The 12,194-nt window shown below is 35.2% G+C and overlaps 3 protein-coding genes across 3 annotated transcripts; all 3 read left to right on the forward strand.

Annotated features, from left to right (window-relative positions):
• Positions 1-834: 834 nt before the first annotated feature.
• Positions 835-3,080, forward strand: DSM5745_04418 (ankyrin repeat domain-containing protein; the record flags this gene model as incomplete). The annotated part of the gene is made up of 3 exons (XM_026746434.1): positions 835-1,069; positions 1,126-2,240; positions 2,280-3,080. The coding sequence occupies 3 exons, from the start codon at positions 835-837 to the stop codon at positions 3,078-3,080; spliced, it is 2,151 nt and encodes a 716-aa protein (XP_026605430.1).
• A 611-nt stretch (positions 3,081-3,691) lies between these two features.
• Positions 3,692-5,000, forward strand: DSM5745_04419 (uncharacterized protein; the record flags this gene model as incomplete). Its single annotated transcript, XM_026746435.1, has 2 exons — positions 3,692-3,833; positions 3,889-5,000. The coding sequence occupies 2 exons, from the start codon at positions 3,692-3,694 to the stop codon at positions 4,998-5,000; spliced, it is 1,254 nt and encodes a 417-aa protein (XP_026605431.1).
• A 6,437-nt stretch (positions 5,001-11,437) lies between these two features.
• DSM5745_04420 (ankyrin repeat domain-containing protein) lies at positions 11,438-11,959 on the forward strand (the record flags this gene model as incomplete). Its single annotated transcript, XM_026746436.1, has 1 exon — positions 11,438-11,959. The coding sequence occupies one exon, from the start codon at positions 11,438-11,440 to the stop codon at positions 11,957-11,959; it is 522 nt and encodes a 173-aa protein (XP_026605432.1).
• Between the last annotated feature and the right edge of the window lie 235 nt (positions 11,960-12,194).

Below are 12,194 nucleotides of genomic sequence, written 5' to 3' on the forward strand. Positions count from 1 at the left end.
CTCCGGCTTTAATATGCTGATTTCTCAACAACAAGTCTCTCCGACCTACCTTAAGTACATCTTCTCGACCTGCACAGGTTCACTACTCAAGGATAATCAAGGGATCCAGTAAGCATCGGGTTCCGTTACTTAGAGTTAATTTTAGGTGAGTCCCTGGTCTAATCTGATGCTTCTCGCAGTTACCAGCATCCACAATACTGCGAAGACAGAGCGAGAGAAAGCTGTGTAACTCTAGGACCTTTACCTAGGCGTCGCTTCCTTTGGTAGCAACAATTGCTCACCGTCCACTTGCGTCTTGTGTGTTCCAGTAATGGGCGGAGGAAACGTGGAAGAAGAGGAGCTTCTGACCCTTTGAATTTCTATTTTTCTTTGACCGACAGGTGCCAGGCTATGCCCATGTTTAAATCCATACTATCGATGTCAGCGACGAGTAACAGCGGTCTATATCGTGCTGGGTGGCTGATACGTTACCTCATCTATGGGGGAATGCCGCCGTGATGTACTGGTAGGTAGTTGTCTGAGGCCCCCAAGCAGCCTGCAGGTGGTCGCCAGTGGTGCCTCCCAAGGTTCCTTGTTTCGGTAAACACACCCCCCTCCCACAAACAGAATTCCTTCAGAAAACTGGAGTCTCTCGTCTGCCTCTCCTGTCACATTTTCCCACCGCAACTCTGCGTCTCCTCCGCGATTAATCGTCAAGACCAAACACAGCGCCGCAGCTAGAGCCGGCCGCTGTCCTCTACCATCCACCCTGATCGGCTGGATCACCTTCGCCGTCTCTCAGATTTCCCCTACACCACCTTGAGCCTTGAGCTCCAAGGTATCGTCAACGCCAAGATGGCCGAACACTCAACCCGCTTGGAGATTTCCGAGTCGGCTGGAAGCCTCAGATTGTCGCGTGAGCTGATCGACATGATCATCTCTCAATGCGCCCCGAACCTAGATCCTTCTATTTTCACAGTTGCGAAGGGCAACTACTATATCGAAGAGCTCCTTCCTTTCCACCCCCAGAAAGGGTGGAAAAGAGCGGGTGCGGACTTACGCTGGTTCTTGAGTTTGCGCTTGGTTAACAGTGAGATATGATCTTCCTGCGATGGACAACATGGTGATACTAATAAGAGTCCAAAGGAAAGTTTGATACCAGCGTCCTTAGAAGGTTGACTCATCTCCTTCGCACCCACCTTGAAGCTGCGGCCACCTATGCTGCAGCTCCGGAATTCACGGACGATACTGGCCTCCCACAGACGCTGTTTGAATGGTTTCCACCGAGCCCTTCGACGTTGGCACTTGCCGTGAGACTGCTGGATGTGTCTCTCAAACCGTCTAAGGCTGCCGTGTCGGCAAGTGCTTATGTGACCAAGGTGGTGGAAACACCTGTCAGATTATTTTCACGATCCGCGGAGGAAGCAGTTGACGGGAAGAACATTGGCATCGACAGAGGTGACTTTAGAGCTCCCTATCGCGAAGGGCTACTCGCTATATTGGCGGCAATCCTTCCAACAGAACAGATATTCCAACTTATCACCGGAAAAGGAGACGAGAAGAAGGGCGATGACGACTTTGGACTACCAGACTCGCTAAACGGCGCCCTAATGACTGCCGCTTATCTTGGCCGCTTGGATCACATCAAGTTGCTACTGGACCTCGGGCTTGCCGTGCACCTCAGCTGGGGGCCATCTCTCTTAGCGGCGGCTTTGGGCGGACATCTGGATGTCCTAGAGTTCCTAAAGGATAAAGATGTTGATCTTAATGCACGCCACGGCCCGCTCCAGTACTCGGCACTGCATTTTGCAGCAATAGGGGGCCACGTAAATGCCATTGAGTTCTTGATTAATCATGGAGTTAATCCTGATGTTGCAAACTCCACTAAGCAGAAGGCTCCGGACTTTGCAGCAGCGGGAGGCCATTTGAACGCTGTGAAGTGCTTGCTTCACAACAAGCGTGCCGGCCAAGCTACCCGGTACTGGTACTCCGAAAACCGCTTGTCCATAGATTGGGCCATCCGGAGAGGACACGATAAAGTCGTGGAGAAGATTATCCAGCATACGCGCATGGGTACGAACCTCTTATACTTGTGGGAATACTTTGGTGGCCGCAGACAATACAGTCCCTTTGCTGCCACAGCACTTTACGGACAAGGAAGAATCTTTCACCTGCTCAAGAATGCTTACCGGATGTTTGAACGATTGGAGGACACCAATGAACTCTTTAAGCTAGCTCTGGAAGGCGGAAACGCTAGCATTGTATCTACACTGCTACACGAATAAACCCCCCCCCCCCAGTGGCGAGGTTGGGGCTATGACCTGCCGTTCATATTGGCCACTGCCCATGGGCACGAGAGTCTGACAAGATATTTACTTGGTCATAGAGATGAGACGGCAGGTAATAGAGATGAGACGACAGTGAACTATTTCTGGGAGGGCAATGACACTCCCCTTCTTCTCGCGATCAGGAGCGGTGATCTCGGCACTGTCAAAGCGCTACTTGAATATCCTGCCATCGATGTCAATTACCCATCAGGAGATCATGATTACGGTGCACACCCTTTGCACTTCGCTGTCAGCGAGCATTGCAGAAACCCCGAGATTGTGAGAGCCCTGCTTGGCCATCGCAACATCAACCCTAATCCTACCAACGAGGAAGGAAGAACGCCTCTGGGAGAGTTATTGGCGGCTATGCGCAACGGCGATTTCAAACCCAACTACGCAACTCTGATCGAACTGGTCAAGATCTTTACTGCAGATGAACGTGTCGAAAAGGACGTCGTCGATCGTGAAGGGAGTTCGCCTTTACTCGATGCCGCTGCGTCATCCATCCACGCCTTCAAAGAATTACTTCCTTTTTACAGAAAAAGTCATGTCTGGTGGCAGAACTCCGCAGGATGGTCTACCCTGGAGCTTGCTGTGGTTTTTGGAGAGCTAGACATTGTTGCTATACTCCTTGAACCAAAGCTCGGCGTACCTGAGGAACTCTTGCAATATGTGATCGAGCGAGCCCAATATTACCACGACCAAGAGGAAAACATGATCAAGGCTGTCAAGATGGTTTCGGCGCGTCTGCAGGCTATGAAGGACAGTCTTTAGTAGTCGGCTGTTCCCTAGGATAGCGAGTAGCTGCAGTCTAGCTCGGCAAACCATGTTAGTTAACAAGATAGTTCTAGCAATCTGTCTTTTTAATAAAATAATCAGCCAACTGCGCTCAGTCTCCAGCTTTTGTACCATCTCTTGTATACCCGCTGTATACACATATTTATTGTAGCCTTTTTGCCGCAAGGTCTCATCGACTTTCCCAACTTTTTCACCCTGTGAGATCATATTGAAAGACCATCAGCTTCCATTCAGTCCCTAGGCCAAGAGGATGATGGTGGAAATGATTGTTTTACGTATTTGCTGGGGTGAGGCTGCCGTTGCCTGAGGCTCCCCTGCAGCTGGTCGTGCCTTCCCCGCCCCCAGCCTTCTCGTAAACACACAACCTTCGACCACGATCCCCATTCCTTCAAAACCAAACTTCCCCGTCTCTAAAGACATCCGCCATCTTGATTCCTGGCTTCCCTTTCATCGCGGGTCTGCATCCCTTATTCTAATCGGTCCTTTAGGCCAAACATAGCGCCGCAGCCAGAGCGGCGACCATTGTTACTCTCCTCTTCAAAAACGGTCCACCAGATTGCCAAGAAACGCTGTTCACTCCGTGCACGATGCGTTCGCCCTTGCCATTTGAGCTGGTAGAGAGCATCCTGTCCTACCTTACTCCCTGCTTGGACTTCAGATTTTTCGAGGAGTCGGACAAGATTGCGCAGAGGAACCTCATCTGGTTTCTCAGTTTGCGCCTGGTCTGTAGTGCGTCCTCTTATACCTCTCGAGACGAGACTTGGGACACTAACAGAGATGACAGAGACCTTTGATGAAATCGTTATTGGACTCTTTATTGCCGCGATTCGAAGGCGTGATCCAGAAGATGACCTCGAGGAAGATGACCCCTACGACACCCCGCCGCCCTTTGAGCCGACCCCTCCAACACCTTCGATGATGGCAAGAGACTCAAGGCTTCTTGACGTTTTGATGGAGCAGTGGGAGCACAATGGCGGAGATACTATTCATTCCATCAAAGTAGCTGCAGGCGTGGTAGACATGGCTGTTGCACTGTTCTCGGCGGATGGGATCGGGTTTGCTGAGGTTCAGGAGTTGACAAGATCGTATCGCCGTGTAACTCTTGAGGTCATGGTAGCGTACCTCCCGCACTCGATATTCAGCATCATTGGTGGGCGGGTGAGAGAGGAAGATTTGGCTTCCAAGGCGCCGGATCTTGATACTGCAGCCTTGATGGCCGCGGCATACCTGGGTCACATGGATCATCTTAACGTTCTGCTTGAGTTCAACGCGGAGATTGACCCAGAGCTTTGTGAATGGGACAGACTCGCTGCACCGTTGACCGCTGCTGCTCTCTCTGGCGAGTTGGATATTATCGAACTACTGATAGAAATGGGCGTCAACGTTAACAAGAAGCAAGGCGCAGAACTGAACAGCCCTCTCCACTTTGCCGCTATGGGGGGCCATCCCGAACTCGTTCAGCTCCTACTTGATGAAGGCGCCACACCTGACAGTACGAACCGCAGTGGTCAGACACCGCTACACCTTGCTGCAGCAGGTGGGCATGCAAATGTTGCTGGAGTGCTGCTCTCCTCTCAGCGCGTCTATTACCATATTACCAGTATGGACTCTCATCGCTGTTCCCCCGTTGGCTGGGCTATTAGAAAGAAACACGACGCCGTCCTCAAGCAGCTCCTTAAGGTCCTCAAGTGTGAAGACGTGAATTTGGACGTTAAGAGCGATGAAGACGGCGCAGATAAACTGTCTGCTATTGAGATGGCCGCCCTTCTGGGGCAAGAAAACATGTTCAGAATGCTATATCGTATTAGCAAAGCTACCCTGGGAGATCAATTACTGTTTGAACTGTTCAAGCGCGCGCTTGAAGGCGGGACACCTTTACAACTCTCAGCAATCTAGGGGTACCTTTAAATAAGGGCTCCAGACGCTTTAAAACTATTATAAATATATATTTTTACTATTTTAATTTTATTTTTAACTTTTTTTTCCCTTTTTTATTACTCCCCGCGGTGTAATAACTAAAATTAAGGTGTATATTTTTAACTAGCCCACGGGCCTTAATTTAGCTAACTTTACTTAATTATAAAATTCCCTATCCCCCTTTAACCTTTATATTATAAAAAAATAAAAAAAAGGGCCCTAGTAAGCTTATTTTTTTTTTTTATTATTAAAAGTAATAGCGTGTTAATTTCCTAACCTAGCCTAGTTATAAAGGCCCTTTATAATTAATTTAATAAATAAAAATATTAGGCATGTATTAAGCATAAAGTTTTTATAAGCTTTATAATTATTATTAATAATTTTATAATTAAATAAAAAACTTAGGATTAAAAAGCCTTTACTTATAATATTTATAATAAATTTATATACTTTATTTTTTTAAAGGGCTATATTAATATTAATAATATTAATTATATTTTTTTATATATATATAATTAGCTTATTATTATAATAACCTTTAGTAAAACTATTACCTAGGGGGGAATAAGTTTAATTTTTAAAAATTTAAGGGCTTAACCTACCCTTTTTAAAATAAGTTTTTTTACTTTAATTAATATTACCCTAGGTAAGGTACCCTTATTAAATACTTTAATAGCTTAATTAATATATAATAACTTTACTATGGCCTTAATTATATAAAATAATTATAAAATATTAATTATTTTTTTTAATAATAAGTTAATAACATGCCTTAAAATATATATTATTTAGCAAGCTCTTATTAAGTATATACTAGGCTTAATTATAATTATAGTTATTTTTAAAATTAATATTATTTATATAAGCTAGGCTATTATTTTTAATAACTTTTTTATTAAAAATTTTTTAATAATTAATAAAGTAATTAATATAATTTACTATACCCTAGGTGCTATTAATATATATATTTTTTAAAAATAATATAACTATGTGGTATAAAAAGTATTTAATATTATTTTAATATATAATAATAATAAAATAAATATTATAAAGTTAATTTAAAATAAAGTTATAGCCTAAACTAAATTAAAGCTAGTTAGGCTTATTTTTTTAAAATATAGGCCTAACCTTAATACTAGGTATATTATTTAAGTAATATTTTTTTTAAAGTAGCCTAGGGCCTTTACTTTATTTAATTAAAATAAATATTATTAACTTATTAAAAAATACTAGCTAGTTTCCTGGTATAACCCTAGCTACTAAAAATATTATTACCTAGTATAATATAACTATATAATATATTATATATAATATAATATAATAATTATAAATTACCTAGGTTTTATTAATTTAAATTATAAAAATCTTATATATTATATAAACTACCTAGGCCCCTAGTTAATAAAATATAATAATTACCTAGTGGCCCCTAGGCGTAAAAATAAAAAACTAGTTTACTTATTTAAAAAAAAGCTTAATAGCATGTGCTATTATAACGCTTATTAATACTAAAATATATATACTTAGGCTAATACTAATACCTAGCTTTAAGCTAAAATTAAGTAATTTTTACCTTAAAAAAACCCTTAAAAGCATGTTATAAAAAAGCTAAAGGTAAATAAGCAAGGCTTTATAATAATTATTAATTATTATACCCTGTGATTTAACGCCTTTACTAGTAATTAAAATTTTAAATAACTTTTTATTAAATTAATTTTACTTATTTTAGCTAGCGCGGGCACGTTTTTCTTACCCTAGGTAATAAAAATTAATACTAAATTTTTTTTAAGCTTTAATAATAAAGTATTAAAAAAAAACCATGGTAACTACTATTAAAATAATACCTAATAATAATAAGATTTTACTATTTATTAAATTAATATAAGCAGGTTTATACCTAGCTATATTATAATTTTATAACTAGCTTATAAATAAAATTATAATATTATTTATATTTAAAAGCCCTGGACTACTATAGGCATAAAAACTTAAAATTACTTAATATATAAATATTACACGCTAGTAAACGCCTAAAATAATTATAAAAATTAATTAAAAAAGCGTCTTAAAGTACTTACCTATATTTATAAAAAAAAGTATTACATGCTAAATAATACTACCTAGTATAAAGCTAAAACATGCTATAATTTATAGTAAATAATATTAAGGTTTTAAATATATATTAAAAACTAATTATTTATAAAATAATTAATTACCTAGTTATATTAATCCCTACTTTAAACTATATAATTAATAAAAATTTTAATACTATTTATAATACCTTTAAGCCTAGGGTAAATAACCTATACTATAATAGTAAGATTACTAGGTAGGCTAGTAATAATAATATTAGTTATATTAATAAGCCAGGCGTGGTTATATATAAAGCTAGTTATATTTTTAATTTAATTTTTTTAAATATTTTTTTTACTTGCATGCTGGTAATACCTAAGTTATATAATAACTTTAATTATGAAATTTTAGTTATTATAGTGCTAGGGCATAGGAAAAAAATACTAAAATAATATTATTATAATATACTAGACCATAAGCTTAAGTGCCTAGCTAGGCTAATAAAAAATAAAATAATATTTTTTTTTAGCCCAGGGAACTTAGGAATATAAAAGTACTAAATTAATATATTAAATTTTTTAGTAATATTATTATAAAAGCTATATAAATAATTAATAAATACCTTAACCTAGGGAGCTATAACACCCCTTAATAATTAATTAAATATATAAAAAATTACTAAGCCTGGGTAGTAAACCTTACCCTAAAATAAAAAAAGTAATTTTTAATTATAATTTATAAAATTAAGCGCGCGTATTAAACTAAAATAATTAATAATATTAAAAATAATTAAAAACTATACTAAATAATAACATGGTATAAGCTAAAGCCTAGGCTTAAGGCTTTTTTATTATTAATAAATAATAAAATAATTAAAAACACGCGGGAAAAGGCTAATATCCTATAAAAAATAATATTAAAGTATTTTAATATAAATAATAACTTAAATTTTAATTCCCTAGTGCTAAAGCACTAGTAAAATAATAAGTATTTTTACTAGCTAAAAAAAATCTTACTAAAAAAGGTTAAAAAAAATATTATTAATATAAGTAGCACCTTTCCCGGGGTAAATTAAGTAATAATTTATATTTTAAAAGCTTACTAAAAATATACTAAGTAGGCTATATATAGGCTATATAATTAATACCTATAATTAAAATACTTTCCCTTATTATAAAAGCTTATAAAAGTGGTAATATTTTTAAAAAATAATAAAAAAAATAAGTTTTTATTTTAATTCTGGCGCCTTATAATACTACTTTTAGTATTAAAAAAAAACTTAAATAAATAATAATATATTATATTACTTTTATTATACTAGTATAAGGGGTATTAAGCCTATAATAATATAGTATTTTACTTAAGTACTTAGCTATAAATTTAATGGCCTTTTTTACTTATAATATAAAAATAGCACTTTTATAAAACCAGGAAGTTATTATAATTATTATAAATATTTTAGGCGCCTTTAATACTATTTTATTATAATATTTATTTTAATAAATAATAAAGTAAGGCTAGCCTTGCGTGCTTTTAGCCCTAATTATAAGTTTTTTTAATAAATAAAGTATAAAAGTGCGCCTAAAACTTATTATAATAATAATATACTTAATATATTATAATATACTATAAGGCTTGCCCCTTTTTTTAGTATTATTTTTATTATATATTACTAAGCTATTATTAGTAAACTTAATCTTATACTTTAATTATATAAATAACTTTTACCTTAGTTACGCGAGCAACTCCCTCCATATAAATTATAAATTTTTAATAAAAAATATTTATAGTATACTAGCCTAAAAAAAATAAAATAAAATAGCCTTTATACCTAAAAAACTAAAAATATTATATATTACCTAAAAGCGGCATGGTAAATTACCCTTATTAATAATTAATAACTAGTTAATAATTACTTTTATTATTATAGTACTAGGCTAAAAATAACCTATATTATACTAGCTAAATATTTTTTTAATAAATAGTTTTTTTAGTGCTAGTATATTATTAAGCAGGTAGCTAAAGCCTAAGTAATAGCCTAATATATTTATAATTTAATATATATAATATATAGCCTGCCTGTAAACTTTTTTTATAAGGTAGTTATTATTTATATTATTTTTAACTTATTATATAATATAAAGGCGTGGTATAACAGCAGGATTAAACCTAAAAAGTATATATAAAATTTAAAAGTTAGCGCCTAGCTAGGCTAATATATAAAAGTTATTAAAAAAACCTTAGTGCTAGCCACTTGCGGTATATTTTTAGTTTTTTAAATAATATTTATAATAACTTTTTTTAAAAATGCTAGGCTTCCCTTTATAATAATAATACTAAAAAAAATATAACTATACTTTATTTTAAGGTTAAGGCTAATTAATAACTAAAACCTGCTAGTAATATAAATAATATTACTAAAGATTTTACATGGTTAGGGCGCTAGTTTATATTAAAAACCTAAAATAAAGGTATAAATAATAAAAGTATTTTTTTTAAAAACTTTTAGGCTAGTTTTAATATACTTTTATTATTTTTAAAAGTACTTAAAAAATCTTATTAATAGCAAGGCCAAGAAGCTAGCTATAAAAAAGTTTAAATAATAATAATAAGCACTACTAATAATAAAAATAGTATTTTTTAGTAATAATTTTAAGTAAATATATTAAGGGGTTTATTATATAAGCTATAGCTTTATAATATATTATAAATAATACCTTAAAATATAAAGGCTATTAATAATTAGTACCTAGTTTTATATATATAATACTAAAGTTATTAATATATTTTAAAAACTAAAGGCTATAATTAAAAAGCTTTTAAAAGCATCTTATTACTAACTTTATATTAATAATATTTTAATAATTTAATACATGCGTGGGTAGCCCTTACTATTTTTAAATTAGGCCTTTTAAATATTATATTAATTTATAAATTAATATATAGTCCGCCTATAATAATTTTTTAAATATATAAATATTAAAGGTAATAAGCTAGCTAATAAATTAATTAATAAGGCAGCCTTTATAAAAGCGCGGCCCTTAAATACTAATTTTTTTAAGGTATAGCCCACCGCAAGTGGGATATATAACCTATATAAATAAATATATTAAACTACTTAAGCTAAATAATAAAAAAATACCTTTATAAAATTATTAATTTAGTATAAATAATAGCTTATAAAATTAAAGCTTTATTAAGTTAAATTATGGTTTAAGCTTATATTAAAGTACTTAATTTTATATTATTAGTTAATACTTAAGTTCTTACACAGGGACTTTAAGTAATATTATAAATATTTTTAATATAAAAATACTAGGCTTATTTATTTTTATAAAAAAAATAAAAGCCTTAAATACCTAGTTTTTTATTATTACTTTAGGCAGTAATTTTAATAATAGTTTTAGTATTTTATAATATTATTAATAATTAAGGTTAAGGCCTTAAAGTACCTTTATAAACTAAAGCCTAAAGGCTTTATATTTTTATTTAAAATTATAAACTTTTATAAGTTTATTTACCTATACTAGGGCTTTCCGTGCCCTAGTAATTTTTATATTAAAATTATTTAGCTTAGTACTAAATAATTTTTTTTTTTTTTATATTATACTTTTTTTTTTTAAATACCTTTTTTTAATATAATTAGTTTATTTAATATATTTTTTTAATATAAGGGCTAGACCTTATAAAATATTATAATTAAACTTTTAAGCATGTAATAAATAATACCTACTAATAATTATATATTAAAATAATAAGTAAAAAACAGGCGCCTAATTTACAAGCTTTAATAAAAGTTACCCTTTAAAATAAAAAGCCTACTTATATATAAACTTATTTAAATAAGCTACTTACCTAGCAGCGGCACGCCCCTATACCTTAAGAAAGGTCTGGAATATTAAGCGTACGCCTAGCAATCCCCGGGGCGTTAAATATCACTACTACTACTACTGCTTGAAGGCGGGAGCGTCAGGATTGTCCAGACCCTCATCCAGACCACGCCTTGCCTTCTGAGAGACTTCAAATATGAGAGGGGGACTCCGAACTCGGCACTCGCTACAGCTGCATTTTGCGGGTCAGAAGATGTGGTCAAATATTTACTCTCCCTCGGAGACGGCCCAGTAAACCATATTGGCTTATACAATCGCACGCCCCTGCACTGCGCCATCGAGAGCGGCGACTTCGGAACCTTCAAAGCCATCTTGGACCACCCAGGGGTCGATGTGAACGCTAGGGGTACCTCCAATGTATACGATAACGATCCTCCGCTCTTATGTGCAATAGGAGAGTATCACTCCACGGAGATAAATAAATCAAAAGGGGATGGCCAACAGCATTTGGAGATGATCCAGGCGCTGCTCGATCATCCTGAAGTTGACCCCAATCTGGCTAGTGATGAAGGAGGAACGCCATTGGCTGAGGCAATATGCCCTCGGCATCAGACAAGCCACAGTTTTAAAAGGGTTGCACAACTTGTCAAGCTCTTTCTCAACAACAAAAATGTTGACAAGACTGCTCCAGACCATAATGGGGATACCCCCCTTCTCCACGCCTCTCGCTCAAGCGTTGAGATTCTTAACATGCTGCTTCCATTCTTTGAAGGAAATGTTTGGCACCGAAACAAGGAATGGAAAACGGCCCTTGACATAGCAGCCGTATCTGGTAAGCCCGATATTGTCGCCCGGCTCCTTGACCCGAGTCTTCAAGTGATGGACACGGACTTGATTGTTTCAAACGCCCTCCATAAGGCACACCAGTACTATATCGCTCCTCATCCGCCCCCTACCTGGGTGGAGTGCAATCTCCCCGAGGTCGAAGTGGCGATGGGATTACTGAAGGTGCATTTGGAGAAGATGCGCTGTTAGCTTTCTGTTGTGCTTGGTGTCTCTAATTAACCATTGGAACATGTGAAGCCTACCCGGACAGCCAAGCATCACCACAAATTTCGGCAATTCAATTTATATATCTTGTTCTCGGATGAATACAGTGCTGGAGAACGGAGATATGGACTTGTTTCGTTACCAGGTGCACTATGTTAGGTAGATAGCTTGTCGCATACCTGGGTAGGGCATCACTACATTTTAAACATCAGAATAAGAC

This window comes from Aspergillus mulundensis (assembly GCF_003369625.1).
Source record: "Aspergillus mulundensis strain DSM 5745 chromosome Unknown scaffold_3, whole genome shotgun sequence".
Lineage (NCBI taxonomy): Eukaryota > Fungi > Ascomycota > Eurotiomycetes > Eurotiales > Aspergillaceae > Aspergillus > Aspergillus mulundensis.